The sequence below is a fragment of the Notamacropus eugenii genome, chromosome 1, assembly GCF_028372415.1.
Source record: "Notamacropus eugenii isolate mMacEug1 chromosome 1, mMacEug1.pri_v2, whole genome shotgun sequence".
In the NCBI taxonomy this organism is placed as follows: Eukaryota; Metazoa; Chordata; class Mammalia; order Diprotodontia; family Macropodidae; genus Notamacropus; species Notamacropus eugenii.
This window is the reverse complement of record NC_092872.1, coordinates 707,555,637-707,582,544: the sequence shown is the minus strand read 5'-3', so window position 1 is coordinate 707,582,544 and position 26,908 is coordinate 707,555,637. Positions and strand designations below refer to the sequence as shown.

At 49.5% G+C, this 26,908-nt stretch overlaps 2 protein-coding genes across 4 annotated transcripts; one reads left to right on the top strand and one right to left on the bottom strand.

The window, feature by feature from the left end:
* The first annotated feature begins 552 nt into the window (after window positions 1-552).
* On the top strand, window positions 553-15,588 carry SPATA2L (spermatogenesis associated 2 like). Of its 2 annotated transcripts, none has more exons than XM_072636375.1 (3): window positions 553-659; window positions 877-1,180; window positions 2,458-4,251. In XM_072636375.1, exons 2-3 carry the CDS (start codon window positions 878-880, stop codon window positions 3,457-3,459), a joined length of 1,305 nt encoding a protein of 434 aa, XP_072492476.1. In that variant the 5' UTR covers window positions 553-659; window position 877; the 3' UTR covers window positions 3,460-4,251. The 2 variants fall into 2 exon arrangements, with proteins under 2 accessions (XP_072492476.1, XP_072492477.1); XM_072636376.1 differs by lacking the exon at window positions 553-659 and adding an exon at window positions 7,257-15,588 and having other exon boundaries at window positions 671-1,180; window positions 2,458-3,476.
* On the bottom strand, window positions 6,760-23,398 carry CDK10 (cyclin dependent kinase 10). Of its 2 annotated transcripts, XM_072636378.1 has the most exons (14): window positions 23,261-23,398; window positions 20,558-20,630; window positions 19,777-19,848; window positions 19,090-19,192; window positions 18,758-18,839; window positions 17,818-17,885; window positions 16,982-17,034; window positions 16,619-16,688; window positions 13,149-13,208; window positions 9,842-9,965; window positions 9,609-9,748; window positions 8,799-8,851; window positions 8,496-8,612; window positions 6,760-8,161 (listed from the first exon to the last, which is right to left on the bottom strand). In XM_072636378.1, exons 1-13 carry the CDS (start codon window positions 23,345-23,347, stop codon window positions 8,500-8,502), a joined length of 1,098 nt encoding a protein of 365 aa, XP_072492479.1. In that variant the 5' UTR covers window positions 23,348-23,398; the 3' UTR covers window positions 6,760-8,161; window positions 8,496-8,499. The 2 variants fall into 2 exon arrangements, with proteins under 2 accessions (XP_072492479.1, XP_072492478.1); XM_072636377.1 differs by having other exon boundaries at window positions 8,496-8,851.
* Window positions 23,399-26,908: the final 3,510 nt, after the last annotated feature.

The following is a 26,908-nucleotide window of genomic DNA, read 5'->3' as shown; positions in this document are numbered from 1 at the left end:
TTACAAGGGAGGAAACTGAAGCCCACAGAGGGCCGCTAGCAAAGTTGAGGCAAGGCTGGGGATGAGAAGCCAGGTTTCTGGTCTCAGTGTTCTTCATTTGTGCCACGCACACCTTGATGTAGAAAACACCGCTTCTCAGAGCGAGGCTGAAGCACGTGTACAGATACACAGCTTTTCAGATGGGTCTGGGCAGGGGGCAGCGGCCCCACACGTTCTCGTCTCTGGCTGGCCGCATCGTAGGCAGAGAGAGTGCTTCTCCCTACTCTTTCGGGCTGGTGCCGGACTGAGGGGAGCTCCCCCCTACGCTGCTCGTGAGTTATGAAGCACAGAGCTTCCAGATCCACGCTCCCTGCAGCCCTCTGTCCTCTGGCCCAGGATCCCAGCAGAGTCGCGAGACTGCGAGCTTTCTCACCTTTCCATTCGCCGCAGAACCCCCCAGCTCTTTCCCACTTCTCCTTCGGTCAGGCAAGGACACAGTTAAACTCCTAAACTGGGCGGGGAAGGGGGGCGGAACCCCCAAACCACGCCCCATGTGCGTCAGCCCCCGTGTTTGGCCAATGGGGGGGAAGAGACCCCCACGAAGCCGGAAGGGCCCTACTGGGCCATTGGGCTCTGGGCTGGGCGGCGGGCGTCGGAGGCGACTCCTGGAACCTGGGCAGGTACAGACGGCTCCCCGCCGCCCCGCCTCCCCTTTCTTTTCCCATCCTCAGGCTGGGATCCGGGGGCGGGGCGGGGGCGGCTCCTCGGGGGGCACATCTGGCTCGCGCTCCGGCTGGGTCCGGGAAGCACATCTGGTGCGGCTCGTCCGCTGCCCGGGAGGGGTCCCGCGGGAGGTGGCTGGCGCTCCGCACCTAATCGTGCTCCCCCGGCCCCCAGGATGGGCGCCAGCTCCCTGTCGGAGGATTACCGTCTGTGCTTGGAGCGGGAGCGGCGGAGGGGAGGCTCGGGCGTCTGTGCAGACCCCACTCTGCGGGCAGTGCTCTGGCAGATCCTGGTGGAGGACTTCGACCTGCACGGGCTGCTCCAGGACGACGCCCTGGCCCTCTTCACCGATGGGCTGTGGGGCCGAGGAGACCTGGCCCCCGCCCTGCGCAGCCTGGCCCGGGCGTTCGAGCTTCTGGAGCTAGCCGCCGTCCACCTCTACCTCTTTCCCTGGAGGAAGGAATTTACCACCATCAAGGTAGAAGGGGCTCGGGAATTCCCCAGCTCCGCCTAGGCAAGGGGGAAAGCGTCCCGAGCTCCGGAGCTGGGCCCGAGTCGTGTGCTGGGCACAGGATGGGGGCGGGGAGTGGGGAGGAGGAATGCTGCCCGCACTTGACTGGAGGGACTTGGGGCTGGGGGTTGGACCCTGGTTGCTTTATCTGGGGCCAAAAATCAGCAACCGTGGCCCAAGCGTCCGAAGTTGGCCTGGTCTCAAAAATCACCTTTCCTCGAATAATTCCATCCCCTGGGGACCCTCTCAGTCACAGGCAGTTTGGCTACATACTTAAGTATGTAGAATAGTGGGAAATGGGCAGGATCTGGGACCAAGTTCAAATCCCTTTCTGCGTCTCAGTTCCCTCATATGTAAAACAAAAGTGTTGGACTAAAATGATTTCTGAGGTTCCAGATCCTCTGAGCAGATGGGAATAAGGACAGGCTACAGAGAGGACCTAGTTCCTTAGCAGGTGAAGATTCTAACCCGCACTCATTTCACCCCCCTGCCTCCATTCCATGCCCAGAAGCAATGGAGGTTTCTCCAGGGCAGCCGTGGCAATCAGGATGTCAGCTAGAACGAGCTGGAAAAGGATTGCCCCAGCAACTTTGTGAATTCAGAATGTTGGGGAGGTAGCTGAGTGATGTCATCTTGGGCCGCGTGGGAGAGTAACACCTCCACTCTGTTACTGTGGCAACGCCAGCCTCACCAGGAACGTTGGGGAGGACTTAGAAAACCAGGTTATCTGTCTCAGCAGTGACATCTGCTGTTGGTCCAACAGCATACCAGAGTCTAGAGAGCAGGGGTTCTTGACCTTTTCTTGGGTCAAGGACCCCTTTGGCAGTCTGGTGAAGCCTCGGAATCTCAAGCAGAGCAATCTTTTTAAATACTGGGAGGAAATGCTCAATTTCAGTTAGAGGTTAGTGAAAATAAAGATTTAATTTTTTTTCTCCATCCAAATTCATGGATCCCACAAATATCCATGGACACCTAAAAAGGGTTAGATCCCAGGTTAAGCTGGATTTGGAGTCAGAAGACACCTTGGTTTGAATGCCACTGTTCAAATGCCCAGGGAAGTCAGTTAGCCTCTCTGAACCTCAGTTTCCTCATCTGTAAAATGAATACTTACACTACCAACTTCACAGAGCTGCTGAAAGGGAATCCTTTGTAACCCAATAGAAATCTGTTATTGATGGATAGGGAAAAGAGTTATGGCAGGCTGAGCACCCCTAAGTCAATAACATTGTTCATTTTGGTTACAGACCTTTTCCGGGGGCTATGTCCACTTCCTGAAGGGCGTGCTCTCAGAGGACCTCATCACCAAGTGCTTCCAAAAGATGGGCTACACCAGGAGGGATGAGCATCACCTGGTGGTGGCCACTCTACCCCCAGGCTATGAGCTAATTCAGGTGGCCCTAGGCTGCTTTGCTCTGAGGTTGGAGTGTGAGATCCTAGGGGAGATCCTGACCAAGTTGGGAACCAGCCTGTTGTCTGCAGAGGAGCTGATTGAGGAGCGTCGAGCCAGCGGTGATGTGGACACGTGTGTGGACCGACTAAGGAGGCGGCTGACTGGAGTTGGAGAGTCCACAAGGCCACTGGTTAGTTACCCTGCTGGCATTGATTTGTATAGTGACATGCTGGAAGAAGGTCCTGAGGATGATTCCTTGTATGGGGAGCCCCTAGCTGGGCCAGAGTCACCCTCCCCAGAGCTGGCCTATCAACCCCCTATCTGGGAACAGAGCGCCAAACTGTGGGGCACTGGCCACGTGGCCTCCAGTGCCAGGGAGCTTCGGGACAATGGCACCAGCTGGGAGTCTCCAAGTGTAGAGGAGCCGATTGAGGAGAGCCTGTCCTATGAGCCCTTTGAAGAACCCACAGAAGAGAGAACCACCTTCTCCTTCATTGCCTTGCGGCGGGAGCTGACCCCAGAAGTTGCTGGGGGCAAGAGCCCCAGCCGATCCCCTCGGCACATCAGGGCCAGTGGGCATCTTGAGGATGCTGAAGGAACCCCTACTTCTCCCTCTGCATCTGGTGGGGAGCCTCAGCGCTACCAGCTTCATGGTTGCCTGCCAGTGGGCACCCTGCCCACCTACTGCTGTGATACGTGCTGCCAACTCCACGCCAGCCACTGCCAGGCTGTCTATAGCTGCCGCTTGAGCCACACGCTGCACGAGTTGCTGAGTGAAAAGCAGAGACGTCTCTGGCTCCAGAGGACCCAGCTGGACTCCCTGCTTTATGAGAGTCCCCCCAGGGCTAGGCCCTAGGATGAGTTGGGCCAAAGGTGAATTCCCCCAAATCGTATGGCTTTCCCCCCTCTTACCTCCAAGGAGACAGCTGGCTTGTCTCCTGGTTGATGGAGGGGATAGGAACCTTCTAAGCTCAGTAGGAAAGGAAGGAGTCCTGTAATCCTGATCCCCTGACCTAGACCCTCAGCCCCTTCTATAAATAAAAGGCTAGAGGTAGTGTTATCTGGGGGCTCAGAGTTTAGGAGACCTGGGTTCTAGTTCCTCTGCACCAACTAATTGTGTGAGCTCTGTTAGGTCATTCATTGTCCCCATTTGTCATTGAGGAAATTTAGGCCCTGGAAGATTAATTAACAACAACCCTGTTAACCCCATGATACATCTGAAAACATTTTGAAAAAGCTTAAAGTGTTATAACAATGTTAGCTGGAATTATTCTGCAGGGGAATTTCTGTCTCTTAAAAATGGAAGAGAAAGTGTTTAAGTGAGGTGAAGAGAAAAATCCACTGGATTTTCTATAAAACCAGCTTCCCTCTCCCTTGTGACCTTCGGCATCTAGATGTGAGCCCTTCTACCAGGGAGAGAACAGCCTTCTGGGTGTGGAGGGCCCCATTCAATGGCAGTGTTGGCATTTCATGAGCTGGGGTTGGCCCGCTTTTCTTCACTGCCCATACAACTCCAGCTAAAACATTCCTCTCCCACAAGACCCTTCTGACCAGCAAGGCTTGGGGCTGAGGAGGCAGGACCTGTCCTGTGTAGGTGGCTGTCTGTATTAAAGTGTGTGAGGTGATTTAGTGTTCACCAGGGACCTTCTTTGCCTGTTCTTGATGAGTTCTTTGGCTGAACTGTTCCTAAGTTGGCTGCCCCAGGGACTTAAAACACCACATAATTTTTCTTCCCCTCAGCTGATTACTGTAGGTATGTTGAAAACAGTTATGTTGTGCAAGACACCCAGCACGACCAGCCTGCCTGGGTTTTCCCCTAATCTGACTCAGACAAATTTGATCTGGCCTTTTTCTCTGAAACATATCTTTCTGTACCCCCATTATCTATACCCTTTTATTTCAGTACTCTCAGGTCTTGCCAACTTTGAGAGGGGGTAGGTGGAAGATTTTTGTCCTCTCCCTATATTCCCCCTCCCAGCGGAATGCTGTTTGGCAGCAGCAACAGCAGGAGCCAATCGGAGGGTGAAGTCTAATCAGCTTGAAGGATCCCTCTTTGCTGGATGCCAAGAGTCACCAAGCATTTGTTAATGGCTCACTCTGTGCCAGAAGGTACAAAGAAACAGCCCCTGCCCCCAAGGAGCCCAGTGGGCATCTGTTCCGAGGGTTGCCTATCCTAGGAGTTGTGTGATCTTGGATGGAGACTAATGGGTCATTTACCTAGCTTGATGGCTCTATAGTGTACTACGGGAACCCAAGATGTTCAGAAGGGGTAAAATGCTTAGCCTAAGCCTGCCCAGGTGGGGAGGAAGAAGGGAGAATGTGTCATCCTAGTTACAGACTTGGCTGGCCAGACCAGGCTACCACAGCTGCCAGCAGTTTGCTTGCGATAGCTTTTCCCTGGCCACTGATCCTGAACCCAGTTTTCACACTATGTCTGTTGAGCAAATGTCTGTTGGTCTTTTCAGTGAATTTGGCCTACAACCAGACACTGTGTTTAAAAAAAACCCTTGGGGCAGCTGATTGGCACAGTGAATACAGCACTAGCTCTGGAGTCAGGAGGACCTGAATTCAAATGCGGCCTCAGATGCTTGACACTTGGTAGCTGTGTGACCATGAAAAAGTCACTTAATCCTAACTGCCTTGCCTTTCCCTCTCCAAAAAGTCAAAAAAAAAATCCTTCCTGTTTTATTGATAAATCTGCATTTAGAGAAAAAGCAGGGTGTGGGAGATGAGAGGAAAATGGTAGAAAATGGGCAAGTAGAGTCAGCAAAAAGGGGACAGTACCAGGAAAGTTCACAGGGCTGGCTGCTGAAGAGATCCAAATATAGAAACTATCCCCTCCCAGGTGGCCTCGGGGAAACATGTTTACAAATCTCCCTCCCACCCAACCCCCCATTAAAACCAACTTGCCACTACACCAAGAAAATTTTGGTCATCTGCAAAGGAGCTGGTTTGGAATCTAAAGAAAGGTGCCTTTTTAAATACTTGGGTGAATGCCTCCACTTACTATCAAGAGCCTTTCCTGAGAAAGGGTGTCCTCCAGGAACTGCTGGATCCAGGGGCAGAGGTGGGAGGGAGGGTCAGCAGCTCTCCAAGTCTTGGGAGGGGAAGCCCACTGCACACTCCCACACTTCCCTCTGCTTGCCTGTTTGTGCTTGGAGAGTGGGACAAAGACAGGAGAGTGTGGAAGGGCACTGATGACCCAGGGGAGAATTGTGGGCAAAGAGGCACGTCCTCATCCAGAGCTCTCACTGGTGGTGTTTGGGGAAATTTGTGGCTGCTCCCAATCCTCCCCAGCTGCCTTAGGAAGGGGCCATGGATGACCTCAAGAACGGATTCAAGGGTAATCACTAGGTCTAGAATGTGTCCCACTACCTAGATTGGAGATGGAAAGGCCCACTTCCCCTCCTCCTCCCTCGATGACCTCACAGCAGAGCTGAGCTCCTCAGGGAACAGCACCAGGGAGCTGGGAGCAGCCCAAACCTGAGGAGGATGGGTGAGGTGAGACAGCGAGCCTGACTCACTCCCCACGATTCCCCCTCTAATTTAGGTGCTGAAAGGTCACAGGAAGTAACCAAACCAGTGGACAGGGAGGAATGATGCTTGAAGGAGGGGCCCTGGGGTCAGATCTCAGTTCAGCTCTGCTGCTGTCTGGGTGACCATGGCTGCTCACAGGCTCTCTGGGTTTCAGTTTCCTCATCCAGGACTTTAGGTCACGGGGCCCAGCACACAGTAGGTGCTTGTTGATTAAATTTCTTCCAACCCTAAAAGAGGACTTTTGACATGGGAGAAGGGGAGGAAGTGGGAAGCTGCAGCCCCAGGCACTATCCTTTAAAGGGAGGGGGGCTGGCTAGGGCAGTGCTTCTTGGGGGTGGTGGGAGGATTTCTCTCCAGGTACTGCCTTGTTGAGGCAAATGCCCACAGGGGTACCACAGGATGATCTCAGGCCCTCAATAGTGGCATGGAGCTGCTTCTCTCCCCCGACATCCCAGTTTAGACTCTGGGTAAGAACTGTTTGGTGCTTTCATTGGGAGGCAAAAGCCAAATAGGGCAGTTTTCTCTCCTCTCTCTTCCCTCCCACTCCCTTCCACCCCCTTAGCTCCCACATTCCCAGCTATTTTCCAAAAGTCCTTTTCACAAAGCCAAACACCAGGAGTAGCATTCAAATTAGTCTTTTAAAACAGTTTTCAAAAGCTGCATTTGAGCAAACGTATCTTCCCCAGTGCCCGCTTCCGGGGGGTGTAATTGTAGCTCCTCTAGGACAGAAGGCTGACTCCATCCCCCATCAGCCCCCAGAGTTCTTGGTCACATTCGTGACAGGCTGCTGAGACTCCACACAGGGGGCCTGGGGCCAGGACCTTATTTATATGAGGATACAACTGGATCCCAGTTCCCTTAAGTTCTTCATGACATCCAGACCCCTGAGGCATTCCCTTCCCTTGGAGGGAGCTCAGTATCAGGGTGAACAAACTAGCCCCAGTCCTTATTGCTGAATTATGAGGGGGAGGTTTCCCCCAACACTTGACAGGGCAGAGCCCTGCTAGACCTCATCTCTTTGGAAGACGGAAGCAGGTAAGATCTAGACAGTGACTGGAATACGGATCTCTCCAGTTCAGCCTTCCTTCCCCTCCCCAAACCTTGTGTCTCTTCCAGGTGGGGAAAACCAAATTCTCTCCGTTCCAGCCTCATTATTGCCAGCTGGAGCACTGGGCCGAAGGCCAGAGAAAGAGTCCAAGAGTCTGGGAGGTGTCTGCTGAGGCCCCCTGAGGTGAGTCCTAGGAGCTACCTGTTCTCAGTGGGACAGTGGCAGGGATCTGGCCATGGCTCACCAGACCACTTACAAATCAATCTTCACTCAACTCCTCGTAGCTAGTACCTCAGCCTCCCTGATCCACTTGGAAAAAGGGGGCAACTTTTACTGAATGAGAAGCTAAGAAGGGCAAAGGGCAGAAGGAGCATTAATAGAGTCCCTTGTCCTAACACCACAACTGAGAACATGAACTGAAGGAGAAGGAAAATGAGTAGAAAGTCTTTGCACCATCTATGGTGGTGATGACCTGGGCTGCCTCTCCTGGACCCTCGAGAAGGCTCCTGGAACATCCCACGTGCTCTAGAGTAAAAGTCAGGACGTTCCAGGAGCCAAATGGCTGCTCGCATCCCCCACCTCTTCACGCCAGCCAAGCTGGCTCCAACACCCACCTGGGGAGTTTTACTCATTTTTGAGTGAGGAGACTGGGCCAGCATCACAGTGGAGGCCGACACCTGCTTCAGACAACTCTGACTTCCTCAGTGTAGGAAGCAGACTTGCAATGCTGCTGCTGTCCCAGAAGAAAGTCTTTCCAAGTCATCATGGCTGAAAACACTCATTACTTCTTGGTCGGCCACTCTACTCTGCATCAGGCTAGCTCTCGGACTACAGTCCAGTCCATTTGGCTACTCTAGTTCTGGCTTTTGGGAATCCATCATGGCAAATCTTTGAGGACAATTCAGAACTTCAGACCTTGACAATGCAGCTGAGGTGGGCTTCAGGGGAGAGGAAGCTGAGGTGGACCCCCTGCCTGATGGGAGGGAAGGCAGAGGAGTGAGGAGAGCTTGACCTTGTGATCTCTGCCAAGGACAGCTCCTATTTCTAGTCAGCCCAGAGTCTGGGGGGAGGGACCCAGAAGCTGCAGAGGAAGGAGGACATGAGTGGAGGGCAGTTCTAAAGCCACAAGTTTGCTTCTGCCCATGGCCTGTGGTTTTGGAAGGGGGATGGAGTCTGGCAGCTCACTTCATCCCCAGCTGGCACACCCCAACAGTGCCGGGGCTGCCTCCCTCTCCACTCTCCAGTGTCTTCCTTTACGAACCCAATGGGACAAGCAGGGAAAGAAGGCAGAAGAGGGGCCCTCTTACCGCCTCAGGGCTTGCTGCGCTTGCTCTGGTTCTCAGCCCCTGCAATGGTGGTAGTGCTTGTGGCAGCCCGCTTGTTCCGATGGTGAGGGAAGGTGGGCATGAGTTCAGGCTCACAGGCTGTGGGCAAAGAGGAAGCCACTCTCCTTGGGGCAGGCGTCTGGATGACTTCCCTCACTCCCACCCAGATCCTCAGGCATTGGCTTCCTGGACATACCCCACAGTTCCCCATCTTGGCAGCTCCCAGCTGCTTCCCACCCCCCAAGGCCTGGGCAGGAAGACTGGGCCTAAGGTAGGAGCACTTACGCAATGGCTTTTCTTTAAAATAGGAGCTTTCCAAGCAGTCCCCAGCTGTGGCCCTGGAGAGAACCCATCAGTTTGTTAAAGAGAAGTAATGCCGCAGCAAATATAATAAACATTTATTATGTGCCTACTGTTTGCAAAGAGCTGTGCTGGGTGCTACCATAATCCCTGCCCCTACGTGGTTTAAAGCCCTGTTTAAAATGGCTCTCCAACTAACTTATGGCCTCCTGTTCTGGACAGTGTTCCATTTCCCAACCCTAAAGGCCTCAGCAAATTTCCCCACAACAGAAGACAAAGGAATAAGGGAGGCTATTGATAATGAAAAGAAAATGGGGGTTTCCTGGGCTCTGTGAGCCAGAGAATAGATACACAGAGTAGGGAGAAGATCTGTGAATCTGTGAGGCAGGAACCAAGGGTGATCCCTGGCCAGCCTAAACCTTCCAGCAATCAACAGCCAAAATCTGCTGCTTAGGAATGTGATGGAAGGATGATGGAGAACAAATGCTCCAGCCTAACCCACTTTTATGCCTTTGTGTATCCAAGGATTGGCCCTGCCCACGTGGCAGACTGGCTAGCGCTCTCCAGAGTCAGGGCAATGCCCAGCATCCTTATGGGGAACAGATACAAAAGCGCCACTCGATGGCAGACTCCCAGAGCAGACTGGCACTCAGAGGGCAGAGCACACCAAGCCAAGAGGGCCATGTGCCTGGGTGGGGCAAGAGCAGACGCCGGCTTTCGTTTTCCTTTTTCCCAGGAGTCAGCTGCTCCTGACTCTTCCCTCAGCCCCGCACTGTCAGTCAGAGCCCTGGGTACCTTTTCTTTGGGTCATACATGAAGAGGAAGTTGAGCAGACGTAAGCCTGCCTCAGAGAGCCACGGAAACTTGTGTTTGAGGTTGTTGTATGGCTGTTTCCTCAGGCTATACTGGCTGACTAGAGGCAGCTTGGAAAAGCCCTGAGAAGAGGGAGAAGAGTGGAGAGAAGGGAGTGAGAAGAGGCTGGGCCGGCTCCAGGGGACTGGGTGACCCGGCTGCTCCCGGGCACTCACCGGCCAGATGTTTTCATTGGGTGTCCCAAGCAGCTGCACGATCAGGTCAATCTGGTGGATCTCAGAACTGCCTGGAAGGAGGGGCTTGTGAGCCAACAACTCAGCCAAGATACAGCCCACGGCCCTGGAGGAAGGGAGGAGTAAGCAGGAAGCTGATGCTTCCATCTTGCAGTGCCTCAATGTGCCCCAGGAACAGGTGCATTGAAGCAATGAGTGTCACTTCTGGAATTCCTCAGGACCCCATTATGTAGGGATAAAAGGGGATGGCAGAGCATGGCCTCGGAACCAGGCAATTTCAGAATTCTGAATGAGGAAGGGACATCGATGGCCATCTCATCCAACCCACACTGGAACAAGCATCCCCACATTCTTTCCACGTTCATGAGCTGATTGTCATTCGACTCTCCCTCTGCCTTGCAAACCCCAACCCTGTTCTTCATATGCACTGTGGCCTCCAATCCCTGAGGCCCTCAGTTCTTTCCCTGGCCATCCCCCAGGCACTGCCTGCGTTAGTCTCCCTTTCCCATCTTGACACCTTGGTGAACCCATTTAGCTAGGCCTACACTGTCCTCTTGAGCTCCTTGCCCCCTCATACTGCCAATCTTGCCCTGCCAGGCTTCAGTCTTAGATCCCTTCCACCATCTGCTGTCTTTACTCCTACTCACATTCTGCTGAACAAACCTAGAGAAAATCATGCCACCATGCTGAATGGCCAGTTCACTACCAATGTTATATAATCTCAACTTGCAGCAAGGCAATCCTTTCTACCTCCTTAATTGGCTCATCCACTCACCAGTGTTTTCACCCCTTCTCAAAGCTCCCACAGTCCCCCTTTCCCCACCCTCTCAGCTAAGAATTCTGTTTTGTACTCCACTGAAAACACTGGGATCATTTGTCTAGAGCTCTCTCTTCTCCCTGCTGGATCACTTAGATTCTTTCTGCCACAACCTCCTTCAGCCCCATCTCACATGAAGATGGTGGTCACTTCCCCCCGCTCTTCATGCACAAATGACTCATTCCACTGTGTCTTCTCCGGTGTCCACTGGCTGTTTCCCTTGCTGCCTGGAGACATCCTCAAAAAGCCTTCCCTAGATCCAACCATCCCTACTGGTTGTGTCCCACATCTCTTCTCCCTTCTGTGGCTCAACTTGCTGAGAATACTGTCTGCAACAGGTGCCTCTAGTTTCTTTCCTCTCACTCTCTTTTTAACTCTCTAAAGTCTGGCTTCCAACCCTGTCCGAAGTTATCAGTGACCCTGTAATGACCACACTGAGCAGCCTTTTCTCCATCCTCATTCTCCTGGGTCTCTCTGCAGCCTGATGCCATCAGTCACTCTTCTCCTTGAGATGCTCCTCTTCCTGTGACCCCGCTCTCTCCTGGTTCTCCTCCTACCTATCTGACCACTCCTCAGTCTCCTTTGCTGAATTCTCATCCAGGTCTTGGCTTACTCACCATGGGTATCCCCCAGGCTCTGGCCTGGGCCCTCTGCACTGAACTCACTGACTTCCATGGATTCAATTCTTATTTCTATGCTGACAATTCTCAGATCTACTTATCCAGCCCCAACTCTCAACTAACTTGTCTTTGTCTGGGGGGAATGTGACTTTCCTGGGTCACATATCTAGTAAGTGTCTGAGACTGGATTGGAACTCAGGACCTCCTGACTTCAGGGCTGGTGCTCCAACTGCCTACTGGACATCTCCACCTGGATGTCCCATAGACTTCTTAAACTAAACCTATCCAAAACCAAACTCATCTTTCCCTCCCCTCTTCCTCACCTCCCTATTACTGCTGAGGGAACCACCATCCCTGCCACTCGCCCAGGCTTAGAACTTGATGTCCACCTTGACTTTTCATTCTCCATTTGTTGCCAGGTCCTGTCTATTTGACCTTCACACCCTCTGGTGCTATCCCTTATCACCTCCAACATGGACCACTGCAATAGCTTTCTGGTTGGTGTCCCTCCTCCAAGTCTCTCCCAAAGGAGGAAGAGACACCTATCTTCCACTCACCTGGCCTTGTCACCCCACCTATTCAATGAACTCTAGTGTCTCCTAATCACCTCCAGGATCTAATGCAAATTCCTTTGTTTGGCATTTCAAGCCCTTCCTAACCAGCCCCATCCCACCTTTCCTGTCCTCTTGTTCCCTCCACGGCCTCCCTGGACACGGTCATTCAATGACCCTGGCCCCTTGTGACTCCTCACACACGGGCCTCCATGTCCCTCCTCTGGGCGTCTCCATCACCTTTGTCTCCTTTAAGTCCCCGCAACACCCTTCCCTTCTCCAAGAAGTCCTTCCCAACTCCCCTGCATTTGAGGCCCTTCCCTCTGGAATGATCTCCAAGTCAGTCTGTCTAGACCTTGTGGGGCTAGTCATTTCCATGTTGCCCCCACTGAGGGCAGTCATAACCTTCTGCCTTTCTTGGTATCCCCAGTGCTTAGCACAATGACTGACACACAGTAGGTGCTTAATAAATGCTTGCTGACTGAGTGACTATGCAGGAAGATCTCGGAAGAGGGAAAACCTGCTACCACCTCCAGAGGTCAGCCCGCTCCACTCTGGGATGACTGAGTAGTGAGAAGCTTTTCCCAACACCCCAACCTCAAGCTTTCTTCACTGTAAAACAAAACTCTTTCATCGCCTTCCAGTGGCCAAGGACGCACCATTTCCCCTCCTGATGCTTTGAGAACTCCAAGTGACAAAATGGGTTAATAATTATTTTGGCCTTTTTCTAATTTCAGAGTCCAATGGCTTTTTACTCACTGGCTGTATTCATGCAGGAGATGTCTTTGCCCTCAAGGGGCATATATTCTACCGGAGGCGACAACACACACAGAGAAATAACCTCAGATGTGCCCACATGTATGCATGCACAATGTCCCAGAGTAAAGGCCTCTGAGTAAACAGAGTAATTCTGGGGGTGGGGAACATTAACTGGAGGAATCAGCACAGGTTTCTTGTAGGAGGCCGGATTTGAGCGGAGCCTTGAAGAGCAGGGTCTGAGTGACCAAGGTGAGGAGGCCTGGAGATGTGGAGGGTGGGGCCCTGGTCGCTCTCTGGCAGGGACACCTTCACTGGGTAAAGGCCTTCAGTGGATTCCCTTGCCCACTCCCAACTGATCAGACAGCATCCCACCACTTCCTACCCATGTTTTCATACTCGAGTCTTAACTCCTTGGACTGTAGCCCAACACAGCATGGACAGGACAGTTCAAATGCCCTCTTGGATCAGTGGAAACTAGGATGGGGAAAAGAGCCAACTCTTCCCACCCTAAGACTTTCCAGGCAAGGGAGGATACTCCTTACCACATGTCGATGCTGGTAGTCTGGGTGGCTGTCCCCAAGAGGAGTTCGGGGGCCCGATACCTGCACAACAAACACTCAGGTCACTTCTTCCTCAGAGGATCAAAGATCATCTCCCCCACTCCTGCCCTCACATTAGGGGACTTCAACATACATACTGACTTCTCCCTCTAACACCCTCAGCCACACACAAAGATGGTCATACCCTTGGTCTTGCTATCATCCACAAATGTTCAGGAATTCTGAAATCCCCTCATCTGACCATAATCTAGTGGCTTTTCACCTATCCCTCTGCCTTCCCTTATATAACCTTCTTCACCCTCTTCATGGACTTTAATTCCTTAACACCATCCCCCTCCCCCATTCTCTCCCAGGCCATCTCCCCTGCACTGGTCTCCTCTTCTCCCTATCTTGGCTCCTTGGTGAAGCAATCCAATGTTCACCATCCTCCTCTCTTGAAGCCCTAACCCCCTTATCCTGTTATGCTCAGCCAAGCTGCAGCCTTGAACCATTCCCACCATTGATTTCCTTCACTTCTATACATGAGTTGCTGAATGAAGGTGGAGAAGATGATGCATCTGTTTTGAATGGGCCCATGATGAATTTATGTTACACAACCTCAACTGAGCCCTCACTGCTGCTAGGCAATCCTACTTTACTCCCCTTATCAACTCACTCTCCCACTCTCCACAGTGGCTCTTCCAAACTTTCCCATCCATGCTCGAGGCTCCCACAGCTCCTGTTCTTAGGACTCTCTCAGCTGAGAACCTTTCCTCACATTGTATAGAAAAACATGAGGATATTCACTTTGAACTGCCTCAACTCCCATCACTCTGGTGCCTTTGAACACTCTCCTTCTTCACCCGTCTCACATGATAGAGTGGTCTTACTTCTTACCAAGGCTGACCCCTTTACTTATTCAAGTGACCCCATTCTGTCCCAACTCCTCTAACACACCACCCCCTCCCCTTTCTATCATCTACTTTCAATTTTACTTACAATTCCATTTTTACCAGTTACTCACTCTCCTGGCTCCTCTACTATCTACAAACATGCCCATGTCTCTCCCATTCTGAAAAAAAAAATTTCCCTTGAACCTTTCCTCCCTGCTAACTACTGCCCTATATCTCTTCTGCACTTTGTAGATAAACTCCTCCAAAAGGTCATCTACAACAGGGGCCTCCACTTTCTCTCCTCTCACTGCCTTCAGTCTAATCTCTCCAAAGTTACTAATGATCTTAGTTGCCAGATTCAATGGCTTTTTCTGAATCCTCATTCTTCTCGACCTCTCTGCAGCCTCTGATGCTGCTGATTGTCCCCTCCTCCTCTCACCTGGTTCTCCTTCCACCTGACTGCTCCTTCTCAGTCTTCTTTCCTGGATCCTCCTCCAGATCACGTCCTCTAATCATAAGTGTCCCAAGGGCCTTGACCTGGGCCCTCTTCTCTCCTCCCTCCATACTGCTTCACATGGGGATCTCATCAGCTTCTATGGATTTAACTAACATCTCTGAGCTGCTGATTGACAAATTTACCTATCCTGCCCCAATCTTTCTGCTGATCTCCAGTCTCACATCCAACTGCTTTTCAAACATCTCAAACTGGATGTCCAGTAAACATCTTAAACTCAACATGTCCAAAATGGTACCCTCCCTTCAACCCCCATCTTCCTATTACTATAGAGGGCAACACCATCCTCCCAGTCCCCCAGGCTCAGTCTAGGAGTCATCCTGGACTCCTCACTCTCTCCCTCTGCCCCCCTCCCCCATATCCAAGCACCTTTGTAACATCTCTCAAATATGCCCCATTCTTGGCTCCTTCCCATCACGCCAGTACAGGCCCTCATCATGTCAACAGCTGCCGGTGGGGCTGCCTGTCTCAAGTCTCTCCCTACTCCATTCAGCCACCAAAGTGACTCTCCTAAAGCAAAGGTCTGATCCTATCACCTTCCTATTCAATCAACTCCAGTACCTTCCTATTGCCTCCAGGATCAAATACAAAATTCTTTGTTTGGCACTCAAGACCCTTCATAACCCAGCCCCCTCCTAACTTTCCCATCTTCTTACACCTTCCCCCCGCCCTCCCCACCGACTCTTCCATCCAGTGACCCTGGCCTTTGGGCTGCTCCGTCTCAGCTCTGGACATTCTCTCTGGCTGTCACCCATGCCTGGAACAGAAGTTCTCCCTCCTCTGCTCTGACTGCTGACCTCCCTGGCCTCCTTTTAAGTCCCAACTCAAATCCCACCCCCTCTCAATTCCAGTACCTGCCCTCTGTTAATCATTTCCTATATATCCCATATGAAGCTTACTTTGTATATGTTTGCATGTGTCTCCCTCAGACTGTGAGTTTCCTGAGGGCAGGGGTTGTCTTTTGTATCTTTTTGTATCCCCAGAGCTCAGTGCAGTGGCTGGTACAGAGTAGGCACTTAATAAAAGTTTAATGGTTGATTGACTGGTCTGCTTCAATCTGTCTATCCACTAGAAAGGGTGGATCCAGTGTCTCTATTCTGGCCCTGGGAGCAAGGTGCTGGCCACTCCCAGGAGAAGGAAGAACGTGGCTGCTGGTAGAACCTCCTTACCAGCGGATTCTCCTTACAAGCCTGTGGCTGCCCACACTGGCTCAGTTTAGAGCCCAATGGTGACCCTCCCATACAAAGATGGTATAGTATATTTGGCTCTGCATACCTCACTGCCCCCAATGAGCCCATGAAGGGTGCAGACCATAGCAATGGGGCAGAAGGCCAACAATCTTGGCCAACTTTGCGCATGAGCAGAGAAGTATCTTGACTTCTTTCAGAGGGCAGTGGGGCACAAATTTTGAATAAAATATTACTAGGGAAAACCAGCTCCCCATGGCTCTTAACAAGACCAAACCTTGGTCTGTTTACATGATTTTTTTCCTTGCCAACACTGCTTTCCAGGGTAAACACCAACAGGTTTTGCGTTGGCTTATCCCACAGCACAGACAATTTACTGACCTCAATTTGGATTAACAGAAGATAACCCTGATGACTAGCCAGCCTCCTCTCTTTTTTAGATCTGCTTTGCCTTTGCAAATGGGCCTGGTGGCTGCTGTCCTTTACTATGCAATGGCAGCCCTCCCATAATCTCTGAATGTGCATGCCCTTCTAAGTCCTATGACATCTCCAGGTACAGTATATGGCCCTTCTTAGGGAACCTGACCAGTCCAGTTGAATACAGGCCTGCAGAGAAGCCCAGAAAGCAACCTTTTCCCCTCATACACTATCTGTTTGACCCTGGGCAAGTCACTTAATCTGTTTGCCTCACTTTCCTCAACCATAAAATGAGGATCATAATAGCACCTATCTTCAAAGGGTGGTTGTAAGGATCAAATGAGAGAATATTTGCAAAGTGCTGAGCAAAGTGCCAGGGGCACAGTAGGCACCATAAAATGCTTATTCCCTTCCCCTTTCTCCCTTTACCCCTCCTCTCCTAGGCTGGAGTATCTAACTCACCAGAGGGTGACCACTTTGGGGGTCATTGGTTTCATTGGAACACCATAAGCCCGAGCCAGGCCAAAATCAGCTGCCAAAAAAGGGGAAAGAAGGAGTCAAGTATTCAGCAAGCATTTAATAAGTTCTTGGTTGGTGCACAGGAAAGAAAGAAACAGAATGCTAGTTGCTCCTGTTCAGGAGGATGGCAGCATCTCAGAGACTCAGGTATTTACATGTCAGTGTAGAGAGCGTACAAGTGTACACAGAGATGCACACACACACACAGACACACAGACACACAGACACACATAGACACAGACACACACACACACACACACACACACACACACACACACGGATCCAGGTAAGCATGCAGATACTCACCTGTCTTAACACAGCCCTTATCTGTCATAAGCAAATTGGAAACCTTTAAATCCCTGTCATTGCAAGAAAAGACACCAGTCAACATCCCTAGAGAAGCCAATTTCAGTGACTATTCCAAGATGAGAAGGATGTCCCTTTCAAGCCTTGGGGTCTCTGGGCTGAAGATGTGAAGGCATCTTGCTTTTGCTTGGCACGGTTTATAGGGTTGGTCTCTACTTGTCTATTCCTTGGATCAAAAGTTCTTAACGTGGAGTCCATGAACTTGCTTTTCAAAATGTTATGATAACCTTCTTTACTTTTTTGCGGGGAGGGGGAGCAACTGGGGTTAAGTGACTTGCCCACAGTCACATAGCTAGTAAGTGTCTGAGGTTGGATTTGAACTCAAGTCCTCTTGATTCTAGGGCTGGTGTTCTATCCACTGCACCACCTACCTGCTCCAATAGCTGTATTTCAATATATCTGGTTTCTTTTGTAATCTTATGTTTGTGATGCTTTTAAAACCATTATTCTGCCCAGGGTTCACCAGACTACCTAATGGATTTGTGACATAAGCAAAATTAAGAAGCCCTGTCTAAATCCAGACCACCTTTGTGATGGGGCAGGGAGGAAATCCACCCAGGATTCCAATACTCATCCAATTGGGAAAATGATGTGATTTAGAGGTGGGCACACTTGGGGTTGCTGCCTGCCTAGCCAGCCTTGTCCCCAATGCCCATCTCTACACAGTACCATATTCCTGAGTTTGTCCTCTGTGCTCTTGTTAAATCTAGGCTGGCCACACCCTTTCCCTCCAGAACCTGCCTCCAGCAGACCTCTCAGCTTCCCCTGCCCCTCACCTGTGAATGATGAAGTTTTTGTGAAGGTATTGAAGGCCCTTGAGGACTTGCAAAATGATACACTTTACCTGCAAGACAAAGAATGAGGAAAGAGTCAACGAAGGATAGACAAGTCCCCCTCAGAGAGCTGCAGGTCAGTCGTTTTAGGAATGAGAGGAAGGGCTCCTGGTCACAGTGAGAGGGAAGATCATCACGCCCTGCCCCAACATTGGACTCTGGGCTACTTGATAACTCCCATGGTGCTCAAGCTAGAGAAGCACACATGATATCAAAAGGCATGATGGCCAGGCACCAGAGGAAAGAAGGAAGGAGATTAAGGTGCTGCAACAGGGCAAGGAACAAGAAGCCATCAGAGAAAAAGATGGCACGTAGTCAAATCAGTGAACATTCTCTAAAGCCTTTGGAAGGTAAACTTTTTAAGGCTGGGGCCATCTCCCCTTTGTCTCTGAATCCTCCCAACTCTCAATAAGGTCCCATGCAAGTAACTTAATAAATACTTGTCCACTGACTGAATAAACTCTTACTGCATCTCTAAGGACACAAGTGCCACCAGTCAGCTGACTTTAGAATCCTTTTCCTTCAAGGTATAGGTCAAGGGTTACCTCCTACAAGAAGCCTACCTTGATTTCCCCAGTTACTACTTACTTCTCCCTGGAAATTACATTGTATATACCGTATATTGACTTATCTGTATTCTGATCTGCTTTCTGTCAATATGAATTTAATCTCATTAACTCAGGGACTGGGATGGTGGTTTTTTCTTTGCATCTCCGGTGCCTAGCACATAGTAGGCACTTAATGCTTCTTGACTACCTGAAGTGAATGAACTCACCAGGGAGAGATGGCCTTCCCAAGGTGCATGGTTCTTCATCAGTCACTAGCAGAGCGTGCAGAAGAAGGTTTAACAGCAAGAATAAAGCTGCCTGGAGCCCACACATACCTGAGCCTCTGAAAAGGGCGTCTGCATGTTCTCCAGGAGGCTGGCGAGGTCCTGTTCACAGTAACCCATCACCAGAAAGATGCTAGAGGACAAAAGGGAACAGTGACCTGAAGCCATGCCCTCCTTCTCCCCCCAACCCAGTCCCTCTAAAGGGCCAGCCCTTGACAGGAAAGGCCAAGGGAAGGATGTGTCTTTGGTCTACAAAAATGAAGATAAAAAAGAAGGGAAAATCCCAACTTCTGAGTAGAAAGCAGAAAGCAAGACTGAGCTGGGAATGGGGGAGGGTGGGGGTGCTCCACTCCAGCAGGGTAAGAATGGCCACAAGTGGTTACCTCTCCAAGTGGTTTCCCACGACAACCTCCTTCAGCTCCACGATGTTGGGGTGACGAAGCCGAAGGAGCAGCGTGATTTCCCGAAGGCTGCTAATGGGGATCCCTGCCCCGAGGAAATGACAGTCAAGCCACTGGCCCCAGGCAACAAACCTCCCCTTCCCAAGCCCTGGATGTCTCCAAGTTCCTGGCTAGGCAATGACACAAGCTTCACATACTCCTCCCTAGACCCAGGGAATAGTCTCTCCCTCCTCAGACTCTACCAAAGTCTGTTAAATCTTCCTTGTCTCAAATACTGCTGGCAAGGAACACCTTGCAGCTAAGTCAAACACTAATGCTCAATGTGTGACTGGCCTCTAATTGAATATAGCGTTTCACAGTTTGCAGATCACTGAATCTGAATTTCACAACTGTGTGCAATTGGTAGGCAGGCCGTATTACCCTCTAAGACATTAAAGTGATTGATTCTGGCTCAACAAGCTAATTAGTAGCTGTGCTGGGATTTAAACCCAGGTGTCTGGACTCCCGGCCCAGGACTCTTTGCACTACTCTTACCCAGGATTTTTCAGGACTATTAGCTGTTGGCTCCAATTAGAAGTACAGATGCTTTGCATTTCTAAAACAGCCTCATTCCTACGTCTCCCTTGAGGTCCCTGACTAGGTCTCTGGCAGCCATTCTCCCCACCTCACCATCCTTCTCCTTGTCCATTCGAACCTTCTTCAGGGCCACAATTTCATCTGTCTGGGTGTCTCGGGCCCGATCTGAAACAGCAACAGACCCATGGGAAACACAGAGTCAGAGACACAGGTACCACCAGGGACAGTGAAGTACTGCTTTCTCATCAGGACTCAAGCCAAGTCAGCAAGTAGCTACTATTTGCTAGAAGCCGGGGATTCAAAGACAAGAATGAAACAGTCCCTGCTCTCAGTGACCTTACATTCCACTGGGGATAAACACATATAAATAGAAAGTAATGGGGAAGAGAAGGCACCAACAATGCCTCATATGCAGTGGCAAGAGCCTGGAGGCAACACAGAACCAGTGGAGCTTCTCGGGCAAGGATCACTTTAGGGACCATCAATTTGGCAGCTGAACTGAGGCCAGATCACAGAGGGGAAAGGCAGGCTGAATAAAGATCAATTAGGAGTCTGTTCTAAAAGTCCAGAGAAAAGGGGCTGAGGGTCTAAACGAGGGGAGTTGTAGTGTGAGTAGAGAGATGCGGAGAGGGAATGGACAAGAACTGATTAAATGGTGGGGGACAGGCGGGGAGAGGGAGACTGAAGAGTCTTTTCCCTAAAACATGCTCTTTGCTTTTATAATGCTGGCCTCGTGGCAGGCTTCTTTGCAAGCCCAGCCTTCACCAGTAATAGCTACCTCTTCCATCCCAACCCTTCTCAGCAATCTGATCCAGACGGAGAACTGCTGCGATCTCCATGTCGGACTCCTGGCCAACAGTGAGCCCATACTTACACACAATACCATAGGTGCCTTCCCCAATCCGATTCAGCTTTTCAAACTCCTTCACACTCCGACACTGTCCCAGCTGCAAGGAGAGAGAAAGATGTAGCAGTTCATCTGAACAGCCCATACTCAATGATACTCAATGGACAGTGTAGGTACCCAGAGTAGCTCACTCACAGTGGACATCTCACTTCCTTCCTCCTATGGTGATCTTGTTAAAAGTAAGGCCACCTTTCAATCAAGCAAGGTACAGGAGCAGGTCAGTACTGGGGCTGGAGGGTTAAGGGACCTATGTGACCACACAAGGACCTACAAGGACCAAAAAAATCAAAATGCCAGGAAAAGTTGGCCAAGGGACCCTCATTACAAGTAAGGGAATCCAGGATATCTTACTAGATAGAATAATGGCTATGACATCTTCGAAGGCTATCCCATTGCCAAATATGACAGATTCTCCTTCCAACATGGATTTGAACATAGAATCACCTAGCCCAACTTATACCTGAATCCACAACAAATCAGGCGTAAACATGGCATCTCCTTTAAAGATGATTAATTACACATATTAAGAGTCTGACAACATAGTTATCCTGTCTGGAATATGAATACACAGGCTGGGATTTCTGTTTAGAAGTAAAAATCAAAACATTGCAGGGCAGTTAGGTGGCACAGCAAACAGAACAGTGGTCCTGGTGTCAGGAGGACCTGAGTTCAAATCCAGCCTCAGACACTGTGTGACTCTGGACAAGTCACTTAATCCTGACTGCCTCCAAAAGCAAACAAACAAACAAACAAAAACCCCCAATTTCTAGCTCTTTCCCTTGGCAAATCCTGCCAAAAATCAGCCCTTCTGACCTTGGGGAAAAGTAGTTTCAGGTACAGATTCTATTGAGACATCCAGAGCCCTAAACCTGGCTGACTGTTCTCCTTGGGGATTGACAACTACAGATGAGGAGGTTTAGTAAGCCTGGCATTCAATGCCCTCCATATGCCTTCCCTTTCATATTCATCTCATGTTCTTTTCTACATACGTCAGCCAAATGTCCCCAGTATATCCATCACACTGTCCAAGTACTGTGTCTTTGTTTAACATGGGTTCCCTATGCCTGAGATACCATTTTCCCTGCCGAATTCCTACCCTTCCTTTAAGGAAATTCAAAAACAATTTCCTCAATGAAGCCTCTGACTACTTCAGTCTGTATTGGTTTTTTTACCCTTCCCAATCTAACCTTACTCAGCATTGCTTATATCTATCTTAGATATAAGAAACTAAAGAGAAAATCACTGATCATCTACTGAATGTGTGATTTTGTTATTTTTATGTCACATATGACTCACCCACCCAGGGAATGTAGTGTAAAAGGGATCAGATATGACATAAAAATAGTAATTCAAGATAATACGTTAAATAGAAGAATACCTTTTCATTTTAGGCTGCTAGGTGGAGTCAGGAAGACCTGAGTTCAAATCATACCTTAGACACTCACTAGTGTGACCCTAGGCAAGTGACTTCACCTATTTGCTTCAGTTTCCTCATCTGTAAAATGAGCTGGAGAAGGAAATGGCAAAGCACTCCAGTAGCTTTGACAAGAAAACCCCAAATGGGATAGTGACAGGACTGAAATGACCGAACAAAACTTTTCATTTAGTTGTAAAACCTCTCTTCTGACCTTAGAGGCAGCCTTCCTCTGACACACTCTCACTTTGTCCTCCTGGACAATTCTAAATTGCAAAAGATCTCTTTTGTAAGAGGAGTCACAGATCCCACCCGGCCAAATCTCCACACCTCAAGATTGACACTGGGGTAGGGAATGCTGAACTTTTCATCTTTGGTAGCATCCTGCTCTGTGCACAGCAGGCAGTTCATAAATGCTCTAGAACAGAATCCTGCGGCTTGGTCCACAAAGTAAAGCACACCCAAACCCACATGCCCAGTTCCAGCAGGAACCTCTCTAGTCTGGGGAGGTAAGTGGGAAACAGGTGACCACACCAGCCTGAATGTAGATTTCTGTTAAGAAGCCCGAAAACGATGTGCTCCATAAAATTATGTATATATGATATTTAATATATTGAATTATATAAGACGTAATAACATATATAAGATACATATGTAACTATAACACTGATTTAAATTTTTTTTCTGAGTTCTCAATTTTCTCTCTCCCTCTGGCCCCTCCCCCACCGTTCAGAAGACAAACCAAACATCAATTATGCACGTGAGGTTATGCAAAATAATGTATTTTTTTTAATGGTAACACGGCATAGTGGAAATAGATATGGATTAGAAGACCAGAGACCAGAGTTCTATTCCTGCCTCCTCCCCGTAAGCCCTTCCCTCGAGCCTCAGTTTCCCCCTCTGTAAAATGTGCAGAACTGGTCTAGATGATCAATAAGGGCGCTATACACACACACGTATATGTACATATACATATACGTGTGTGTGTCTATATATACATATATATACGTATATATATAAATCTATAATTTATAGGGGTTTCCAGGGAGAGGTCGAGTCCTGCCTTGACTCCACCCTGTCAACTGTGGACATCTTCCGCGAGAAATTGACGCGAGTCCCCACACTCCCCGCGGTCGCCGCAAGGAACCCTGGGAGTTGTAGTTCGGCCAAGGAAGCACATACCCAACCCATACCCAACAGGGCGGCAGGCCGAGGCAAAGCAGCGCCGGCCCGCATGATATCCCGCACACACGCACCCTGTCCTCAGGAGGCACTGTGAAGAAGCCGTCCCGCCGTATGCACTTCAGGCGAATCTGCTCCGATTCCGGCTCGGGATCCCCCATGTTGCAGTCCGCGTCTTCCGCCCCTCGAGCATGCGCAGACGCCTGGGGTGGAGGCGAGGATCGCGCAGGCGTAGAGGAGACTTCCTCAGACGGCCCCGCCTTCCCTTAGCAACGGTTGCCAGGGCGGATCTGGAAGCGTTCGAAGCGGCCAGGTAGCGCTGCAGCGACTCTGGAAGGTGTCTGGGTCCGCTGCAGACGTGGTGAACCTACGCTCAGGGTCGTCATCGCTATGGACTATTCATGTAGGGGGCAGTGACCGGGCTGTTAGAATAGCCAGTCCACAAGCAATTAAGAACCTACTGTGTTCCAGGCACCGTTCTAGGTCCTGGGAGCATTGATTAAGCGCCTGCTGTGTGCCATGCACTGAGAATACAAGTAGGAAGAGCAGATCCTACCTGCAGTGAATAAGGGGGAGACAAGTACCCATACACCTATGTAAACATAAACGTGCAAATAACGTATATCAAGTTACAAACGTGTGCAAAGTACACGCATGAAGCTTTATGCTTTAATATCTTAAAACCGCACTCATGATGGGGTGCTGGGGTGCAGGTGCTTGGACCCCAATTCTAAAATCCCATTTCTCTCTCAAAATCCCATTTCTCCTTCGCCTCAAAACGCTGTCTCAGGCAGATTCTCCTCAGTCCAAGGACAGCCTGTCCTAGCAAAACCTTTATCTCTTCCTGATACAGTTGCCAGCTGCCCCGATAGAATCTATTAGTCTGAATCAGCTGTGTCCTGGCTGAACGGTGTGTGCACCAGGTTACAACGACATTTGCTACTCACTGACCAACCGTATGTATCCTAGACTTGGACATGCTGTATGCTCCCATACGTTTATCTTGTCTAACAAGACATTGATGAGAGCAGCCTGGTGTTCCTTAGTCCATTCTGACCATTAGTTGACTTAGTGAGGTTTCAGACCTAAAACCACACCTCCATGTAGCCCTGCCCTGGGCTATTTCCTGATGAACGCTGGGTAAAATACCTACTCAGTAAATACTAAAAGTGCACGTTCCTTTAAGAACTAACCACTCTTCAATCACTCCCTAATCCCACCCTGAATTACCTAGTTAGTATATTTGGCATGTTTTACTATAGAATATCCTATATAAACTTTATCTGTACCCCATTAAAATCAAAGGTTCCCTAAGAACTCTTGACTGCTGAAAAGCAGAATAAATCTTTACCTTGACCTCAAATTCATTCCAGGTGACTCTGACCCTGTACTCCTGTTTCTGGGAGATTTCAGAATTTCATCAATCCCATTCCCCTTTTCAGACTTCATCACTAAAACTTTTGGGACACCTTACAGTACAAAGTAGGGGCAGCTAAGTGGCACAGTGGATAGAGCACCAGTGCAGGAGTCAGGAGGACCTGAGTTCAAATCTCACCTCAGACACTTGACACGCACTAGCTGTGTGACCTTGGGCAAGTCACTTAACCCCAACTGCCTCATCCTGGGTCATCTCCAGTCATCCTGATGAATATCTGGTCACTGGAGTCAGATGGCTCTGGAGGAGAAGTGAGGCTGGTGACCTTTACAGCCCTCCCTCACTCAAAACAAAGTCAAATGCAAGTCATGTCATTATTTCTCTGATGGCATGGTCTTCTTCGGCAACGAAGGACAAACACACACACAATCAGTGTGCCAGAATGGGACAAATGTCTAATGAGGCTGGAAAAATATGTTGGGATGAGGTCGTATGGGACTCCACCTCAATTCAGCAGCCTTCTCATCCTAGAATAGCACTTCTCACCATTACCCCCTTATCACTTTCCTCCAGCCCCTCCATTTTAAGGAAAGTGCCCAGACCAGCCATGTTTACTCTTTCAGTCCATGGGTGGGTACTGCTCTCTCCATTCCTCGCTTCCCCCAGCCCCTTTCTATTTCCTTTTACGTGGTTATCTTTCCCTCATTAAGCTTCTTGAGGGCAGAGAATGACTTTCTTTTCTAATGGAGTAAAATGCTTCATAAATGCTTGTTGACTTGACTTACACTAAACAAAGGAGTTCATATCCAAAAACTTTCGGAAACTCCCTTTTGTTTCCTCTGGCTGCCGAGATTTCTCATAATTAAGAGGCATCTCATCTTTCCAGACTTATCTCATATAGCTCCCTTCCACAAACCATACCGTCCAACCACCGTACACAGTTTTGATTATTCCTACCCATTCCTTTCCATTCCCCCAAGCCTTCCATCCTCTCACCGCTGAGCCTCTGTTCAAATTTTTCCCTATGCTTGGCCCCCTTGCCTCATTGAATTCCTAACCATACCTTTAAGCTCAGCTCAAACGTCACCTCCAGGAATACTTCCCTTTCGCACTCTGGTTGTGAGCACCCTTCTCTCTCACACCCACATTGTGCTTTAAGATGTAACCCTTTAATGCATTTACCTTGTAGTATTGTGCAGTATAACTATCTATGACCATGCTAAATAGCCCTACTAGACTGTAAGATCCTTGAAGACTGGGAAGTCATCTAACCTAAAATTTATGTCTCCTTCACTACCTCCACACAACTGTTTGTTGACTTTTCCACCACACCTCAGGAAGCTTACTCCTAGGGAAATCTCATCATCCTGCAAGACCCCATCAACCTCATCCACTTGGATGTTGTTTCCCCTCATTAGATTGTAAGCTCCTTGGGGTCAGGGGCTGTCTTTCTTTTTTTGTATTTATATCCCCAGGACTTAGTACAGAGCCTGGCACATAAATGTTTACTGATTGAGTATAATGTGCTATGGACCCAACGATGTGGAGAGGAAGGAGGTAGAAAAGGTCAGCATTAAATGTGTATCAAGCATTTGAGTTTTGCGTTTGCCACTGTAGTAGACACTTCTCTACTGTTTGCTGGGAATGAATACTCCTGAAATACAGCTGGGCTTAGAAGAATGTCATTGGTTGTGTAACAAGGTGTGCTGTGGCCCTACGCTCTGGCCTTAGTCATGATACTTACCTCCCCTTTTCTCCCCTGCCCTCCCCCAAAGTTCTCAGATAACATTGAAGGGGTGGGGTTTCTCTGATATCAGCTTGATTCTTCCATGGGCTGTGTTCTCTTTATTTTAGGTGCTTACTAACTAGCAACTAACTAGTTAACTGGTTAACATAAAGTATGTTTTGCAAATGACTATTTTCTTCAAAAATATAAATGTTCAAGCATTTTCCCCAACGTCTTGTGGGCATAATCCCCTTTATACCACCTCAGTCTCCAGGGAGGGTGGGAGAGATTATTAGGCTCAAAATTTAGCTCATTTCCTACATAACATTGGTCCCACCAAATCCCATTTCAAAGGTGGCATGGACATACATATAACAGATATGGCTTCTGCTGGCCTGGAGTTCCAGAGGTTACTCCAGATGTTCTGTGCTTGGGACATTGTAGCTGGGCTAGCTGCAGCCATCAACATGAATTCTTGGAGTTCTAGATTCCTGTGACTCATACTCCTGTCCTTTGACCCCACTGTGTGCACCTTGAACAGAAAAGAATGAACAAAAGACCAAGGACCCAGGCCTGTTTCCCAGGGGATTGTACAACTTCAGAGGCTGATAAAGGAGTCCC